This window comes from Hylobates moloch, unplaced genomic scaffold (genome assembly GCF_009828535.3).
Source record: "Hylobates moloch isolate HMO894 unplaced genomic scaffold, HMol_V3 SCAFFOLD_4, whole genome shotgun sequence".
NCBI lineage: Eukaryota > Metazoa > Chordata > Mammalia > Primates > Hylobatidae > Hylobates > Hylobates moloch.
This window is the reverse complement of record NW_026652279.1, coordinates 28,450,213-28,470,055: the sequence shown is the minus strand read 5'-3', so window position 1 is coordinate 28,470,055 and position 19,843 is coordinate 28,450,213. Positions and strand designations below refer to the sequence as shown.

Genomic DNA, 19,843 nt, shown 5'->3' with positions numbered 1-19,843 from the left:
TGTTCTCCAAGCTGGAGTGCAGCAGTGTGATCTCGGCTCACTCTAGTCTTTAACTCCTGGGCTCAAGTGATCCTCAGCCTCTCCATTTGCTGGGACTACAGGAACACACCACCACACTCAGCTAATTCTTTTGATTTTTTTTTTAGAGAGATGAGGTCTTGCTGTGTTGCCCATGCTGGTCTTGGACTCAGGGCTCAAGCAATCCTCCCACCTTGGCCTCCCAAGCATTAGGATTTCAGGCATGAGCCACCGTGCCCAGCCTTTTTTTTCTTTTTGAGACAGAGTCTTGCTCTGTTGCCCAGGCTGGAGTGTAGTGGCACGATTTCAGCTCACTGCAAGCTCTGCCTCCTGGGTTCACACCCTTCTCCTGCCTCAGCCTCCCGAGTAGCTGGGACTACAGGCACCCGCCACCACGGCCGGCTAATTTTTTTGTTTTTTTTTTTTTGTAGAGACAGGGTTTCACCATGTTAACCAGGATGGTCTCCATCTCCTGACCTCGTGATCTGCCCACCTCGGGCTCCCAAAGTGCTGGGATTACAGGCGTGAGCCACCGCACATGGCCTTTTTGTGCTTTCTTGAAGCACAACAGTTTATTTTAGTGCAATCCTACTTACCATTTTTTCTTACATTGCTTGGTCTTTTGGCATCTTGTATAAGAAACCATTGTCTAATCCAAGTTCATAAAGATTTATATTTTCTTCTAGGAATTTTTACAGTTTTAGCTCTCACATTTAGGACTATGATCCATTTTGAGTTAATTTTTTAACATGATATGAAATAAAGGTCTAAATTCATTCTTTTGCATGTGGAATCCTGCTGTCTCCATACTATTTGTTGAAAACAGTATTCTTTCCCAATTGAACTGCATTGGTTGGCCATTAAGGGTTTATTTTTGGAGTCTCAATTCTTTCCATTGATCTATATTTCTATCTCTATGCGAGTACTCAACTATCTCGATTACAGTAGATTTGTATTAAGTTTGAAACTGGAAAGTATGAGTCCTCCAACTTTGTTCTTCACATCCAGGATCGTTCTGGGTATTCTGGGTCACTTGCATTTCCATATGAATTTTAGGAGCAGTCTGAATACTATAATTAAGAAATGTTTTTATCTTTCTTGCTTTCAGAGGACAAGACACAGGCTGAGCTACTTGTATTTACTTGTATTTACTCATAGCACAGTGATTTGCTCGTAAGACAATAAAATTATGAAATGAGTAAACAAAAACAACCCAAAGCTTACAAAATTATTCAAATCTGGACTATACAGAGAAAACAGGTCCCACACAAACCATAAGAAAAACTCTGACTTGCCACCATTCATATGCTCTGCATTGCATTCCCTCAATCTTATAAGAACTGCATAAAATTTAAATAGCAGAGGTTGCACCTTACTTACATATGCATAGAAATCCCAGAGCAATCTAAAATCCAAGTACCTTATGCAAAGGTCCTAATAAATACATACATACCTATTGAGAGAGGCCAGGCCGCAACTCCCAAAGAAGTTAAAAAGATTTGTCCTTTGCTTGGGTGGAGAAAAATTCACCGCGACCTTCCTACTTAGAAGTGTGCAAAGTCTATAAAGCAAAGCGTTGCTCAGTGTTTTTCTAAACTTGCCTCATCAGAAGAAGCCCCTGGAACTTGATTCAAAAGGTCTGGGGAAAGGCCTGAGAATCTGCAGGTTTAACAAGAGCTCCAGGTGGTTCCCATCAGGCAAGCAAGGGAAACAGGACGCTTTGTTACTAACTTTAGTTACGCCCTCCTGCGGTTTGCGCTGTACCACTCAGCATCACCTGTTATCTGTCAGAAAACGGATGGAAGCACTTCGCAAGCCTCTAATTCTTTGCGCATTTTCTAAAAATAGCACCAACACAACACCTAATTTAGCTCATGTTAAATTAACATTTAAATTAAAAGGCTTTATGAAGTGATATCAAAGGTATTTTTCCATCCACACAGGAAACTAAAACCTCTTGCTCAAAGTAAATTTCCTACCTTTTGGACTTAGTCATAACGTGGAGTAAGTCTCACACAGCTTACTCTCAACTCTTGTTCTACTCCCATTTGTTGTCAGTTTCGCCTTATAGTAGGGTAAGCATTAAACAGCTTTTCAAAATAAAAAACTTTCTGTAATAAAAACGATAAACACATGACAAAACAAACAAGCAAACAAAACAATAACCCATACTCCCATGACATATTTACTTCTATTTTCCTATTTTTTTAAAAACTATCTAAACATTTAACTTTCTTTCAAACAGCCTCCCCTGAATATTGTTTTCTCATTCTCCCCTCTCCCCACAAGGGGAAAACACGGCCAATTTCACACACACACACACCTGCCCCTTACTTACTTTGTAGCTAGTAAGAGGGATTCCTCAGAGTGGCCAAACCTTGCCTCCCTCTGCACATTTTAAGATTTCCATTACTTTTCCCTTAGTACAGAAAAATATACAGAAAAAATAAAAATGGTCCATATAGAAATTGGGTTGGTGATTGCCTGGGGCTGAGGGTGGGAAGATAAACTGGGAGAAGGCACAAAGGAACTTTTTGGGGTGACAGAAAAATTCTGTATCTCATTTGTGGAAGTGGTAGTTATGTGAGTGTATACACTTGTCAAATCATATTAAAATGGGTTCATTTTACTATATATCAGTTATGTCTTGAAAAAGGTGATTTTGGGAGGCCGAGGCGGGCGGATCACGAGGTCAGGAGATCGAGACCACGGTGAAACCCCGTCTCTACTAAAAATACAAAAAATTAGCCGGGCGTGGTGGCGGGCACCTGTAGTCCCAGCTACTCAGAGAGGCTGAGGCAGGAGAATGGCGTGAACCCGGGAGGCGGAGCTTGCAGTGAGCCGAGATCGCGCCACTGCACTCCCGCCTAGGCGACAGAGCGAGACTCCGTCTCAAAAAAAAAAAAGATGATTTTAAAAAATGGCTTATAATCTTAATTTTTCAAAACAGTGCAGAAAAGTACAAAATGAAAACCCTAAGTCCCTGTTACCTCCATTCCCTCTCCCTGCAAAATAATCGCCAACATTACTGTTCCGTAGAAACGTCTAGGAAAAAAAAAATTGTATGCCTAAACTAGCTCTACAATATTTGTATCTTTGCTACTCCTTGAATATTAAAAAACCCACCTGGGAATCACAGAGCCTAGAAGAATCCCAATTACCTGTGGTTTCTTGGCTCCAGTCCCACTAATCACCCCCAGGCCCAAAAGGGCCAAGCGCTTTGAGTGGAAATCCCTGTTGTCAGATGTGGGGCACCAGGTTGTAGCTGAGCTTGGCTCACAGGGCCTTAGGAGACAGTACACACCGTCCTCACCGTGGGGGATGAAAACACAGCAGACAAGATGAAAAAGGCATCAGAATAGGGCCTTTATATGCTCGTTTGGCCTCGCTCCCGTGCTGTTCCCAGCTGGACAGCGTGTGGTCCAGCAGGAATTCATTAGACACACCTGTGCATGTCTAATTAGCTTCCAAAGGCTCTCAGGCAGGAACACCTGTTGGGGCTGGAGATGTGCACTGGGGACAAGGTGTCAAGGGTCCTTTTAGAAACACAACTAGTGTTGGTGGAAGCACAAAATTCAAAAAGCAGGATTTGGTCTGCTACCTTAAGGAGTTAAGTACTTTGTCCCAGGTGATGCTATCAAGAAGCCATTTTTTTCATGGACAGAAGCAGTGGTTCTCAAATGCCCAATGTCCCTGGAGGTTTTCGCCCAGTGGCTCTGGGATGGGGCTGGGAAATGCGTATTTTGAAATGGCTCCTTAGGTGATTCTGATGGAAAGCCAGGTATGGGAATCCCTGGATTAGGCTGTCTTCTGATTTAAGACCAAATGACTGAAATCCTATTCCCAGAGCCACTCGTATCACCTCCAGTCTATTCTCCATGCAGCAACCAAATTAATCATATCACACCTCAGCGTTCAATGGCCTCCTAGTGCCCCTGGGTTGAAGGTCCAAACATTTCCAATGGCCTCTGCATTCCTGCCTTCTCCGCTGTGCCCCTTCTACTCAGTCTCACAGGTAAACTGGCCTTTCCCTTCCTCAAACTCGCTGAGCACCTTTCCCAGCCATTGTTTCTGCCTGTTCTATGTCCCCCTGCTAAAGCACTTACTTCTCTCCCTTTCCCCTTTCAAATAAACAAATGTTCCCTCCTAACCCTAGAAGCCAGGCAGGAAGGCATGTCCTGGAATAATGTGGAAAATGATACCCCAGAGAATGGAGGGAAGAGAGCACTAAAATTTACTGAATTCCATGCCTGTGTTAAGGGCTCCTGGGTGTTTTCATACATTGCATCTCATTTTGGCCTCACTACCATCTTGTGGCTCAGATCTCCAAATAGGAACATAGGCTCAGGGAAGTGACATGGCTCGCCCAAGGGTCCACAGCTACCAAGTGGCAAAGCTAGGAATCTGAATTTTGTTCTTTCTGGCTCTAAAGCCTGAGGAATAAAGCTGAAAAGCAAAGAGGTAGAAAGGAAGAAAGAGGCTAGAGAAATTTAAAAAAAAACTCCCAAACAAAAACTCAACACCTAGATGGCTTAACACCTATCAGGTGGATTCAATTATCTTTAGTCAATTATGCCCAGTTGGCCACAAAATAAATAGATCAGGAATAGAAAGCGTCCTCTTTCTTTCTGGGCCACCCAACCCTGGCGGTGTTTTCACCTAAGCTGAGTAAAATTAGCTTCAGACCCAGGCCTCGATGGGAGGCTAAGATCCAATTCCCAGCAACAAACAGCCATTCTGAGAAAGCACAGTTGCAGCCACAACTGGAACCTGCTGCTTTAACTTCACGCTAGCTTCCAGCAGGCCTGGCAATATTTCTAAAGCTTGGAGTTAGCATAAATAAAAACTAACTCCAAACTCCAGATCGATCTTGGATGCTGAAAAGAGTCTTAATCAAGTTCAATGCCAAAATGGAGAGTGTAGCAATTGCAAAACCCTAAGCACACCAGAATGGTCTTTGTTTCAGCTAAGAGCTTCAGCTCCCACCACTGACCCACCTCTCACTATTAAGCTAGAGTCACCAAGGGGGCAGAAAAACTAAGCTGGACATGAGCCAGTGTTATCCTTAGAAAAACACTGCAGAATGGGGCAAATCTTCCATTTGCTCCCTCTCATTGCTTTCAGAGCTTTATGAGAGTCTTTGTAAATTCCTTTTTAGGAGAGTGGGTAAGTTTCCATTTTAATTAAAAGTGAAAGATGAAACCAATATTTACAAGTGTCTCTTATGTGCCCAGAACTGTGCTAATGCTTAGTACGTATGACTTAATCCATCCATTAATTCCAGGAGCTTATTATATTATCCCCATTTTACAGATATAAAACATGAGGTTCAGAGAAGATACGTAACGTGCCCAAGGTCACACAGGGACAACTGCTAAGACCTGCCTTAACTGGTTTTGTAAAATGAGATAGTGAATGTGAAATTAAGAGACATAGCTGGGGTTCTAATCAGATCTGTATGATCACAAAGCCTTCAGGCTGCCTTCCTAAACAGGCACCTCCTAAACAGGACAGCCTCATACAGCGGGTAAAACTCATGGGGCAAAGTGACATCCTTCAACCTATAAAATTAGGCCCAACTCCTCCTGGGACAAGAGATGCAATCTGAGATGCTTCTGAACGCTGACATTATAATTTATCCTCCAGGGAAACAGCAACCTTGACTCTTCTTCTGGGACCTCACAGAGGAAGCCCAGACATTGTTAGACCTATACCCGGATCCTTCTTTGTATTCAGAGGCCTCCCCACTGGAACCAGACTCTACTACATCCAAATGGCTTGGGATACATCCATCACCTTAGATTATACCCCAAACACAAATGGAACTCAACACTGGGTGATCTTGTGCCAGTTACTTAACTTCTCTGAACTTCATAGTGCTTGGCACTTGACAGAGTCAGATTACCTGTTGAGGGGATGTATGGAGGGAGGGAAATAAGAGGAACAGGTCACAAACCATAGCACTTGATACAGTGAAACATGAGGCCTGCCCATTTTTTCTGCTATATCCATCATCATCAACCAGACAGGTATAGAACCAGAGGGTAAAGGAGGCTCCTTTCCTGGGCTGCATCTCAGGAAATACGCTCTTATTGCCTATCTGCTAAGATTTCCCTCCTCAGCAGTCCATCTGTCCATGTCCCTAGGAGCACATTGAGATAAGTATTTCTGAACACAGTAAAAAGATTTTTTCAAAATCTAAAGGCCTGAGGATTTGGGGGACACAGCCTGCGCAAAAAGGCCAAATATCCCGAGATATGGCTAGAGATCCCAGCTCCACCTCAGCATGTGACTCAATTAGAGTTTTCCCAGGCCAGGTCCCTCCCAGGTCCTGCCCTAGTTTTGGCTTTGTATTACTTTTCTGAAGCTAAAAGAATTCATGAAGCTGAGAAAACCCTGCGGTTGGCAATTCCAAGCTCAGAAGAATGGCATATACACATTCAGGGTCTTTTTTTATCAGTACTTTAGAACCAAGAGTTCATTCACCTAAAGACAAAAGATGTGAACTGCTTGGTCCACAAGTGGGATAAAGCAGGAATGCCCCATCAATTACCTTGGTGTTTGGACAACTGTTGTAGCATCACCTTGATTCCTTTTTTTTTTTTTTTTGAGACAGGGACTCCCTCTGTTACCCAGGCTGGAATGCAGTAGTGTGATCCTAGCTCACTGCAGCCTTAAACTCCCACAGGTGCATGCCACCACACCTGGCTAATTTTTTGTAGAGACGGGGTCTCCCTATGTTACTCAGGCTGGTCTTGAACCCCTGGGCTCAAGCAATTCTCCCATCTCAGCCTCCCAAAGTGCTGGGATTAAAGGGGTGAGCCACTGTGCCTAGCCTCGTCACCTCGTTATAATCCTTTGAGGATGTACAGCCAAAGAATTAGCAGGCCAACAGGCTGTTAATTTCTGTCACATCCAGGATCTCTCGCCAGCCGGCAAACCAACTTCCTGGAGATATCAAGAGTGGCCTGTACATTTTATAAATCCTGAATTGTGCCTCCTACCAAAGAACCAGAAAAATGATCTGGCCTTGCAGAGCTCAGCCACCAGCCAGGAAAAATCAGTCTTTCTTTCTTTCTTTCTTTCTTCTTCTTCTTTTTTTTTTTTTTTTAAAGTAAAAGAACACTGTTGATGGGAAGAAGGAACAACACTACTATGATAAGATTTATAATGAAAAAGTTCCCTCTACAAAAGACAACAGATTCCAAAGAGTATATACTATATGATTTCATTTACAGAAGTTCAAAATCAGACAAACATCTCCCATGGTGTTGATAATCAAGAAGTGCTTACCTCTCTCTAGGAAGGATGCAATAATAATTCGAAGAGGCATGAGGGGGGCATTGAAGGTGCTTGATAGTTACTTTGTTCTGATCTGTGTGCTGGGTATAAGACTGTTCGTTTTGTGATCATTCATCACATTACCACTTAATGATGTGTGTGATAATCTACATCTATTCCACACACCAACAAAATGATTTTTTTTTAAATCATTCTTTTTATAGACAGAAATTAGCTTATACTTACTGCTGCCTGCTTGCAGAATCTCATCCACGTACACTGGGCTAGAGACTTAAAAAAAAAAAAACCCAAAACAAACCCATAAGCTCACCTGAAATGGTTTATGGTTTTCAAATTCAGTAAGAGGTTTCTTCAGGCAGAATTTCACTGAATTTCAGGGCCTAATCAGGCCTTTTTTTTTGGCACTTGGCCAGTCTTTGGATGGGCCAAATTCTGCCTGTGGACCCAAAGACAGAACTAAGTAATCCTCAGGCCTCCTAGGTTTGACACAGAGGAGAGCAGAGACCCAGAGAGCACAGGAAAAGTTAAGGAACTTTCTCCAAATTACACAATGAGTTGCTGGTGGGGGGCCTTGTGATTCTCAGTCCAAGGGCTATCACTTTTCTACTACATCTCTTCCACAGGGGCCAATTAATAAAACTCTCCTCTGGGGAACTGAGAAAAATGAGCCCAGTAAACTTCACTGGTCATTCTTTGCATACAAAGTACACAAAGGAGTTTACCAAGTTCCTCTCCAACAGGAAATCATTTGTCTCTAAGAGCCAGGAAGAGGAGGAGGGAAGTGCTGAGTTTGCAACAGGGCATTGCAACACAGCCCAGTGTTTTTGTGGAAACGATGTTCCCCTAATCAAAACACGGTTGCATAAATGGACTCACTCCACTTAGGGAAAAAAAAAGTTATTTAAAGCCTATAAATGGGGACCACACAACCCTGATTAATTTTTAAGGTTCTTTCTCCACTTTCTTTTTTAGAAAGTAGCTAAAAATAAAGGCTTGAAGCTTGAAATAATGTAAGCAAGTAATCACACACACACGTGCACACACACACACACACTGGGCTTTTCCCATATATGGCTGCGTTATTCTTCAGTCTTTGAAAAGGGCAAATGAAGAGATGGCCAACAACCAAAATAATCCTTCAGACATTTGAAAACGAGGAGAAAGAACTAGAAGAGTTGGTGAATGACAAACAATTGTGAGGCTCAATGGGGATAAATAACACCGAGAGGGATTAGTTGCCATAGTACTTTAAAAACATGGGCACATGCATTTTGACACTGGGCCCCTTCTCTGAAGAGACTGTTTTGCCCTCTGGCCTCAGCACTGAGAAAACTACAACTGCAGTAATTTAACATAAAGGACTTAAAGAAGGAAACCAGTGCAGGGGCATGACTGAAAATTTAATTAAGGCCCTTCTCAGTATAAAGTCTGTAAAGGAGATGAGGGCACATCTCAAGGTCAGAAGAAGGGGGGAGACTTGGGAAAGATTCAAATGAGATACGACAGCATAAATAGCAGAGGTTGGCTCTGGAGGTCAGCTTCCTTATGATAGATGGTTATTACCATGTCTTTTGGGTCCTAGGTGAAATGTCTCTGTAGAGAAGATTAACACATGCATGTCAAAAAAAAATGCCACCTTGTGTGTGGGGGACGGAGGGGGGCACATTTTCATAGTGTTTTGTGGTTTTCAAGGCCGTGTCAGATGTAATGCTGGACACAAAGTAAAGCACCTGCTTTTCTTGATGTGGAAACTGAGACTCTGGGAGGCTAGGCTAAGTGAACTCTACAAGTTCTATTTTTTTTTTTTTTTTTTTGAGATGGGGTCTCACTCTGTTGCCCAGGCCACAGTGCAATGGTGTGATCTTAGCTCACTGCAACCTCCACCTCCCGGGTTCAAGCAATTCTCCTGCCTCAGCCTCCTGAGTAGCTGGGATTACAGGCGCACACTACCACGCTCAGCTAATTTTTGTATTTTTGGTAGAGACAGGGTTTCACCATGTTGGTCAGGCTGGTCTCAAACTCCTCTCCTCGTGATCCACCTGCCTCAGCCTCCCAAAGTGCTGGAATTACAGGCATGAGTCACCGCACCTGGCCCACAAGTTCTATTATGGGTGGTTTGTGCAAGGGGGCTGGGGTACCAACAGGAAGCAAAATCTCCCAACATGCAGGCCACGGATCTTTCAACTCACAAGACCTTTGAAAGAACATTTGTCAGACTGCCAAGTTTACGTATGGATTGTGGCTCGTCCACTAAGTCTCTGTGACCATGAAGAAGTCATTTCCCCTCTTCTGATTCTCATCCTAAACTGAATATGACAGTGCTGCCCTAGCTGGCAGAAGGTGGGTGGCGAGGAGAAAGAGAGAGACAAGCATGAGCTGAGTCACTCTGCTCTCTGCACTTGTCTGAGTCTGTCCTTGCAAATCTCCAGATAGGACTGGTGGGCACCATCACCATTTCACTGATGGGGACAGCCATCACATTACAGGAGAGGATATATACATGGAATCTAAAAAAATGATTTCCAAATAAGACTGGAAAACCTCTTCAATCTCCCAAAAATATAGTAATGGAAATGACTGAAGAGGCAACATGAATTCTAAATGTTCATCCCACTGCCTTTTTCTTTTTACTCCCTAAGGGATGGAACTTCCTCATGATGCTTTGGATTCTTTTTCTGAAAAGACACCCTGCGTTTTGGTGACCCTGCATGCTTCTAATGTTTTTCCCATGCCTGCCTATAAAGGTTTTCTATTTGGGTTCAGAGTCAATAATAATAACAAACAACAGCAAAGAAACAGCAGGCATTGTTTGTTGAGGGCCTATGATATACGCTGTTGCTGAGCCCTTTCTAGCAACCATCCATAATCCATACAACTACCAGGTGATGTCAGTTTTACTTTCTCTCTGTTACAGATAAGAAAACTAAGCCTCAGAGAAGTTTAGTGACTTGGCCAAGGAAGGCCATCTTTATAATGGCAGGGCTGGGATTTAAACTATTGTATGGCTGATTCCAAAGCCTGTTTTTTCTGTTCCTATTGCATTATGAGGCCTCTAGTCAGTTTACAAAACGCAACAAAGACTCTGGGCAATGCTTCTCGTTCGTGATTTCCTCCCATCACTATCCCGCAGAATGGAATACTTTCCGGATGGTCAGAAAGCTCTCCCATTGAAATCCCAGCTGCAGGGTAAGTGGGGTGGATATGAAGTGGGCTGGGCAGATGGAATGGCAAAGAGACCCCACATGCTTTCCCCCTGCACCAAAAGAATTGTGATTTCACTTCCAAATCACTAACCTGGTGAGGCACAAGCCCAAGAGAGGTCGGAGGCTCATTCATCCGATCATCACTGCTGCTGGCAATGGCATAGCCCCTGAGGACAGGAAACAATCAGAGCTGCTCATTTAATCCAAGTTTAACACATGGGAGGATGATCTAGCAGAAGTCTACATAAGATTCATAAGGAAAACTAAAATGCCCTTTCCTGGGCAGTGTAAGTTAGCAAAAAACTAATTTCCCTGGGACAAAGGGCAAGAAGAGTAATTTAAACATGCATGGTTTGGAGTCAGAAAGACCTGAGCTTGTGACCATAGGCAAGTTGCTTAACTTCTCTGTGCTTCAGATCCGTTATCTATAAAGTAGGAATGAGGGAGCTCTGATTAATAAATGAGGAATCTACTACATCAATTGCCGAGTGCAATGTTTGGCATATCAGAGGCCAATAAACATTAACTCACTTACCATGAGATAGTCTTGTCAACTTTCACAGCACATTTCTGTACTGAAAATTTGAAGTGGAAAATTTTCTAACCTTAACTTCTTGAGCTGATATAAGTGCTAATGAAATGGAAGAAATAAAAGTGAAGAATGAATTGGGCAGAACTAATACACTACTCTCTAAACAATGGAGTGATACTTGTGTCACCAAAGAGATGTGACACAGGACCTGGTGTTTAAACTATGACCAGGGCAAATGTGGCAGACAAAGGGTCAGTGTCAAGGAAGCATAAAGTCAGCTCTCAAAGATTTTATCGCAAATACTTCCTGTCAGAGGGTGGCAATAAACTTAAATGACAGATAGCTAAGGTGGATGACAAAGAGGAAGACAAAAAAGCCCTGCTTTTCATTTATCTCAGAGTACTCATACTAGTTACATATACAACCACAATTTTCAACTGCTGAGGAAAGCTTTGAGTCACACAAGAAGTAGAATATTCCTGTTAATTTGCACATTGACTTTCTGAGAACTGGAAAAATAAATCTTTCAAAAATTCGATTTTCTGCTGCCTGTATTGTAAACGGCATAACAAAGTCATTAAACATAGTTTGGAGCCACACTGGTTGAGCTAAACCCTGGGTTTTCTATTTACTATGTAAATTTGGCCACTTATCCTCACTATGCCTTGATTTCCCCATCAAAACTGTGACTAATAATAATAGTTCTTTCCTAATACGTTTGCTATGAAGATTAAAGGAGGCCGGGTGCAATGGCTCACGCCTGTAATCCCAACACTTTGGGAGGATAAGGTGGGTGAATCACGTCTGATCACTGAGGTCAGAGGTTCAAGACTAGCCTGACCAACATGGCAAAACCCCATCTCTACTAAAAATACAAAAATTAGCTGGGAATGGTGGTGTATGCCTGTAATCCCAGATACTTGGGAGGCTGAGGCAGGAGAATCACTTGAACCCAGAAGGCAGAGGTTGCAGTGAGCCAAAATCGTGCCATTGCACTCTAGCCTGGGCAAAAAGAGCAAAATTCCGTCTCATAAAAAAAAAAAAAAAAAAAAAAAAAAGATTAAAGGAGGCAATATTTCTAAGGTGCTTAGAACAGTGCCTAGCACAAAGTCAGCCCTATATAAGTATTGGAAAAATAAAATAAAACACAGTGACTTTGTCTGGAAAGATGCAGAAATGTGGCCACAAAGGAAACATGCCAAGTTATCTCAGCCCAAAGAACCAGACCTGCTTTTTCTAGTCTTGTTTTTTTGAGGGTAAAGTAGTGAAATTCTCTGTAAAGTCAGACTGAGAAAAGGCCATGGGAGACACTGATGAACAACTGCCTACAAAAGCTTTGTTTAAATACTCATCTCCTACTAGCAAACTCACCCTTCTGGATGCTGCAAAACAGATACCATCAATTCCACGGCCAGGGCTCCTGCAATCATGGCCAATCCTGGACGACTCACAGTGCACTGCTGGTCCAAGGTCCGGTCTCTGGTTGACTGCAAAGAAACAATCATTGGTGTGTGCTAAACGTTCTACTCCATTCAACTCTAGCTGTCTCAAGTATGAAATCCTCTGTGACAAAGCTTTAAATTATAACCAGATGCTCATTGTTGGCAAAGAACATCCAGCCTCAAGTACATCATTTCTTGAGATTATCAAGATAAACAAAATATACAATTTAGGTAACTAAATGAGGTAATATGCTAAAAAGGATCAGTAGCTTAAACAGATTGAGGGATATCAACCAAAAATGAGGGCTTAGCTGCCTCATATAATGGAACTGCATCATATGTTCCTTTAAGTGACTCAATTCAGTTCTACTGTGCTTGGTAGTTAAGTGACAGAGACACAGAAAGGAACAATGATTTGAAAAGTGCAAATGATTCTGCCCTGCCATTTTAACTGCGCTAACCCCTCAAAGTGACTGTGAGATGGGCGCAACAATTTTTTTTTTTTTTTGAGACGGAGTCTCGCTCTGTCACCCAGGCTAGAGTGCGGTGGCGCAATCTCGGCTCACTGCAAGCTCCGCCTCCCGGGTTCACGCCATTCTCCTGCCTCAGCCTCTCCGACTAGCTGGGACCACAGGCGCCCTTGCAGTGAGCCGAGATTGCGCCACTGCAAGCTCCGCCTCCCGGGTTCACGCCATTCTCCTGCCTCAGCCTCTCCGAGTAGCTGGGACTACAGGCGCCCGCCACCACGCCCGGCTAATTTTTTTGTATTTTTAGTAGAGACGGGGTTTCACCGTGGTCTCGATCTCCTGACCTCGTGATCCACCCGCCTCGGACTCCCAAAGTGCTGGGATTACAAGCGTGAGCCACCGCGCCCGGCCCAGGGAGCAACAATGTACTATTCCTGCAGCTCTCAGTTTCTATGTGCCTCTCACAACATGGGCATCACCTCTCTGTGTGATTCTAGGGTTTACTACAAGTATTTTTTTTTTCTACAACATGGCTCTAAGCACAAGCCTTTGCTGGTTCAACCAAAGAGAGTCTAACCATCCAACTCTGGGCAAATTAAGAGGTTGTTAGAGATATTTTTGACTCTATAAAAATTTTACCTTATGAGCAGATGGGACTTTACTGCAAGGGACCACTAATCGTATTTCTTGACAATAACTAAATAACAAGACCAGCTGTATATTATAACACCATGACAGAGATCATCAAGCCATCTTTCTCCATAAAAGAGAATGGTCATCTTCTTTTCTTTATATTGGGAGGACATAAAAGCCAGTCATCCAAAAGAGATATGAGTTATTAAGGGAAAAGTTTTAAAACAAAGGAAAACTAGAGGGGAGGTTACAGAAAACATCTCTGCATTGTTTCACTGGAAATTATTATCTGTTCTGATAAAGGAACAGCCCTACATACAGACTGACTTGTGTGGAGTTCTGAAAGCCATAGAATCTTAATTTGTACAGTGTAGTCTTGCTCTTCAAAGCAGTCGCACTTGACCCACTTTGCACTGTGAGTTGACAGGGCAAGATTCTTCCCTCCCCTATTAGCATTGCTAGGGAGAATACAAGACACTCAGTTAAATGTGAATTTCAGATAAATAAATTTTTAGTATAAGTGGGTCTTGAATATTGCATGGGACATATACTAAAAAATTATTCATTATTGGCTGAGTGTGGTGACTCACACCTGTAATCCCAGCACTTTGAGACCGAGGCAGGCGGATCACGAGGTCAGGAGTTCGAGACCAGCCGGACCAACATGGTGAAACTCCGTCTCTACTAAAAATATAAAAATTAGCTGGGCGTGGTGGCACACGCCTGTAATCTCAGCTACTCAGGAGGCTGAGGCAGGAGAATCACTTGAACCCAGGAGGCAGAGGTTGTAGTGAGCTGAGATTGTGCCACTGCACTCGAGCCTGGGTGACAGAGCGAAACTCTGCCTCAAAAAAAAAAAAAAAATTCATTATGAACTGAAATTGAAAGTTAGCTGGGAATCTTATATTTTTACTTACTAAATCTGAAAAGCCTACACACCACTCCTATTTTGCAAAGGTAGAGGGAACCTAAGAGACTTTTTAGAATTACCTGGGAGGCAGTGTCAAGGCATTGGTGGAATCTGGTCTTTTTTTTTTTTTTTTTTTGAGACGGAGTCTTGCTTTGTCGCCCAGGCTGGAGTGCAGTGGCACGATCTTGGCTCACTGCAAGCTCTGCCTCCCGGGGTTCACGCCATTCTCCTGCCTCAGCCTCCCGAGTAGCTGGGACTACAGGTACCTGCCACCACGTCTGGCTAATTTTTTTGTATTTTTTAGTAGAGACGGGGTTTCACTGTGTTAGCCAGGATGGTTTGGATCTCCTGACCTTGTGATCTGCCTGCCTCTGCTTCCCAAAGTGCTAGAATTACAGGCGTGAGCCACTGCGCCCCGCCAGAATCTGGTCTTTAGACTACTAATTTGTAATGTTATCTTGACTAAGAGAAGCACCGGAGACAATACTGAGTGCTATCAGGGACTAGACTGCTGTGGTTTCCTCAGTAAGCTTTCCAAAAATATGGTTTGTAGCCGCGTTTATATTGGTGAACAAGGAACAGCTGTACAGTTGATGACGCCAGTCAAGGTTCATAATGAGATAATGCCATCCTCCCCAAATTGGAGAGTTCTTCTCTGTTAAAAGATAATATTTAAATAGTCATAAATGAAAGGGCCAAGTCTGTCTGCCTCAGTGCACAAGTTGGTGATAGGAAATATTTGGAACTATAGAGAAATCCACTCACATCTCCTGGGGCCACCACATCATTGCAGAAGTAGCAGCCAAGCTTGTAACCAGGGATGTTGGCAAAAAGTGATGAGCCCAGGAGGTCAGCAGATGCCACAGGGTGGTTTGGACACAAGTCCCCAGCTCCTTGCTGCTTTGGTTTCTTCAGGCCATGTCTCATGACAACAAATGTGTCAAATCCCAAAGCAGCATTGATGACCAGCTGCAGGTTTCAAGGAATGAAAGAGCAGAGTTAAAAGGCATATATATTTCAAGCTGTGGCTAATTCCATTTGCTCAACTTTTTAAAATTTATTTTTTGCATGTAAGTGTAATTAGATTATAAAAGCTAATGATGATAAAATCTACCCACTACTGAGGGCTTATTAAGTACAAAAGACTTGATAAGTGATGAACATAAATTATCTCATTTAATTTCATTTGAAACTCATAACAGACCAGGTATAGTGGCTCATAACCTCTAATCCCAGCACTTTGGGAGGCCGAGGCAGGCAGACTGTCTGAGGTCAGGAGTTCGAGACCAGCCTGGCAACATGATGAAACCCTGTCTCTACTAAAAATACAAAAAATTAGCCGAGCATGATGGCATGCACCAGTAGTCCCAGCTACTCAGGAGAGAGAGGCACGAGAAACGCTTGAACCTGGGAGATGGAGGTTGCAGTGAGCCGAGATTCCGCCACTGCACTCCAGCCTGGGTGACAGAGCAAGATTCTATCTCCAAAAAAGAAAAAAGCAAACAAAAAAATTCATAACAAACATTTCTTATTTATAGATGAGGATACTGAAAGTCAGAGAAGTTAGTTCTATAACTTGCCCAAGGTCACTTATCTGCCAAGAGGTAGGTATATAAAACCAAGTCTACATAGTTCTCAAACACATTCTTTCCACCATTATGCTATACTTTCATGTCCACATAGATTTGTTTTTATAACAGCTTTATTGAGATATAACTCACATGCCATATAATTCACCCTTCACATAGAATTTTTTTGGTATCCCAGTAGCTGGAATTACAGGCAGATGCCACCACGCCTGGCTCCGGATAGTTGTTTTTTTTTGTTTTTTTGTTTCTTTGGGTTTTTTTTTTTGAGACAGGATCTCACTCCGTTGCCCAGGCTGGAATGCAATGGCGTGACCTCGGTTCACTGCAGCCTCAACCTCCCAGGCTCAAGTGATCTTCCTGCCTCACCCTCCCGAGTAGCTGGGAGCACTGGTGTGCATCACCACACCTAGCTAATTTTTTGTTTTTCTTCTAGAGAGACAGTCTCACCATGTTGCCCAGGCTAGTCTCAAACTCCTCGGTCAAGCAATCCTCCCAAAGTGCTAGGATACAGATGTGAGCCACCATGTCCAGCCCAACACATAAATTTTTAAGAAACCATTTTTTTCATTATACTATAACAACTTTTCATAGTTCTAATTTAACTTATTATCCCAAATTTCTGATTATATAGAAAGTTTGAAAAATAAGAATGAGCACACTACAAAAGAAAACAAAAATCACTCACAACCCACAGCTCAAAAAATTACCATTAATAGTTTGGGGTATTTTTTTCCTACTATTTTCTCCCTTTCTCTCCCATTCTCTCCCTCTCTTTCTCCCTTCTTCTTGTCCTCTTTCTCTCTCCTCTCTCAATAGACAGATAAGTAGATACATGAGAAAATATATATCAATGTTTATATATAAATATAATTGGTATAAAATATATACAATATTGTATCTTCCTTATTTAATATAATGTGGCATTTTCTATCTTATTAAAGTCCTTTGAAAACATAACTGTGAATGGCTGCATACTATTCCATCATAGGTATGCACCATGATTTAGTTCACTATTCAACACTGTTGGCCCTTGAAGTTGTCATTGACCAAGTAGTGGTGAATAAGACCAAGTCTCTGTCCTCTTGGAGCTTATGTTTTAATGTAAGTACAGTATACCTTTCAGTGTAGAGTATCTCAAAAGATTATTATGAAAATTAAGCAGTAAATGGTACTTATTACATTGGGTGATGGTGTGCGAGGCAAAAGCAGAGTCTGAAGCAGAAGCCCTTTAGCACTATGCTACCAGGTCACACAAACCACATCTCTGCCCTGGGGAAGGGAAGGTTAGGGACACTCCTCCCTCTGGAGTGATGGTGCATTAAATCATAAATCATAATTAGAGACAGGGCCTACCTTTCTCTTGCTTGCAGCAATGACGGCAGGAAGCCACCGGCTCTCCCTGGTGTCCATCAACAGGAAGATGACATCATGGCTTTCGATGAGCTGCTCCAGTTGCTCCACATCTCTGCGGGCTTGCTCCAGAGTGACACTGGAGAAGTTCACTGGATGCCCAGGCATAGGTATGCTCATGTTGAATCCTCTGGCATTCTAGGGAAACACCAGGACGTAGTTATGTCTGGAGCAATGGTATAGGCAGTATCTCAGAGCCCACACTTCCCACAGCTGCCTGCACTTACTTGTGTTCACTTACATGAGATCTCCCTGTGCACTATTATGCTGCACCCTTCCCATGCCCTCTCTCTTCTTCACCTCTGCATCCTAGAACACTTTGACCTATCACCCCAAGGCCCTGAGGCAGGGCAGGGCAGGGCAGCAAACAGAGACATACGGATCTCAGTTCCAAAGTGGAGGGGGCACATCCTACCTGAGGTAAGGACACTGGAGAAAACTGTGTATCTTTGGCTCTTCCCAGCCATCCAAGGCCAAGAAACTTTATCACAGCACCTTCTGCCTACTCAAGTACCTCTTTTTTCTTTTCTTTTTTTTTTTTTTTTTTTTTTTTTTGAGACAAGGACTCAAGGGATCTTCCCACCTCAGCTTCCCAAGTAGCTGGGACTACAGGCACACGTCACCACACCTGGGTGATTTTTTAATTTTTAGTAGAGATAGGTCTCACTATGTTACCCAGGCTGCTCTCGAACTCCTCGGCTCAAGGAATCCTCCTGATTCGGCCTCCAAAGTGCTGGAATTACAGGCATGAGCCACCGTACCCTGCCTAAGTACCTCTTTCCAACTGGGCTATCTCTTCCTATTTGCTTCCAGATTGCCCTCCCTTCTGTCTCCTCAGTGTTAAACATCTCCATATGGAGTGTTCTAGCAAATATAATTTGATTTAATATATTCACATAAGGTTAGAATGACTGATGATCTTGTCTTAATCCTTTCAGGGGTATATGCATTTTTAAAAACCTCAAATATAAAAAACTCGACTTGCTAACTTAGAGCCAAAAAATCTACTTAGGAGTACGTAGATATTTTTGTCGGGGCAGAAGGAGTTACAGTGGGTGAGGTCAGAGTGTGGGACGAGTAAGGCTTCACTCTCTGTCCAAAAGTAGAAGCTGTCCATCAACCTGAGTTCCCCTGAATTGGGATTTTTTACACAGGCTTTAGAACAGCTTTATAATTTACCATCTGCCCCTTGATGACCACATAATATTTTGGCACATTAACAGTGAGTCACATATGGGTGCTAATGAAGCCAGGGACACTGACTTTCCACAAAAAATGTGTTCTAGAATCATAAACTGTACCTTTAACCCCTGTATACCACTGGCCATAGGGAAGTGTTTGAAAACATCAGCTTTTTCACTCATTTGCCAAAACCCCTCACCTACTGGAAAAATAGCTCAAGGGACAGGGCAAGCAGATCTTTTTACAAAGAAATATCAAATTTGTAGATTGTGGATTTTTTTTTATTATCTTCACCTTTAAACCTAATCTCTGGAATTCAAGAAAGGAAGAACAACAATTTCAAAAGGAATGTAAAAAAGAGTGGCAAGCAAAGCAGGAAAGGACCTGAGGCAGAAAGGATTTCAGGAAGAAGAAAGGTGCACAAACACGTCTATTGTAACAATGAGACTAGCACAGCTATCAGGATCTCATTAATTAATCCATTAAGTATTGTGCACCTACTATGTACCAAATGCTGTAATAAGCAATAATAAAAGCAACAATTACAGTAATAATAACAATACATGCAATACCTTACTGATATACTACAATTGACAAAGCATGTTAAATGGTGGTAGCTTGATCCAAATAACTATTAAGTATATATTTTCATGACACCAAGATGGAAGCATAATCATGCAATACCAAGTCTGAACTTTTGAGTAACAAAATAACTTTGCTAACCTTAATAAATCTCTACTTGCTAAAATTTCAGCCAGTAAGCTAACGTAAGAGCCCATCAGTTATGTCCACGCCCCAGAGGCTGGAATTCAGCAACTTTCAACACAGTGGTTTTCTACTTGGCTGTATATCAGAACCACCTACAGAGTTTAATGGCCAGGCTTTTCCCCAGACCATTTAAATGGAAATCTCTAAGAATGAGCCCAGCCGGGCGCGGTGGCTCACGCTTGTAATCCCAGCACTTTGGGAGGCCGAGGCGGGCGGATCACGAGGTCAGGAGATCGAGACCACGGTGAAACCCTGTCTCTACTAAAAATACAAAAAATTAGCCGGGCGTGGTGGCAGGCGCCTGTAGTCCCAGCTACTTGGAGAGGCTGAGGCAGGAGAATGGCGTGAACCCGGGAGGCAGAGCTTGCAGTGAGCCGAGATCGCGCC

General features: G+C 42.8%; 1 protein-coding gene across 2 annotated transcripts in view; it reads right to left on the bottom strand.

Moving 5' to 3' along the window:
- ATG7 (autophagy related 7) overlaps positions 1-19,843 on the bottom strand; it is a 279,143-nt gene that overhangs the window by 173,446 nt on the left and 85,854 nt on the right. For both annotated transcript variants that reach the window (XM_032149727.2, XM_032149726.2), the window contains exons 13-16: positions 17,450-17,644; positions 15,273-15,476; positions 12,427-12,542; positions 10,615-10,690 (exon numbers count right to left, since the gene is read on the bottom strand). In XM_032149727.2, the coding sequence (XP_032005618.1) occupies positions 10,615-10,690; positions 12,427-12,542; positions 15,273-15,476; positions 17,450-17,644 (591 nt within the window). The remainder of the gene's footprint in view (positions 1-10,614; positions 10,691-12,426; positions 12,543-15,272; positions 15,477-17,449; positions 17,645-19,843) is intronic.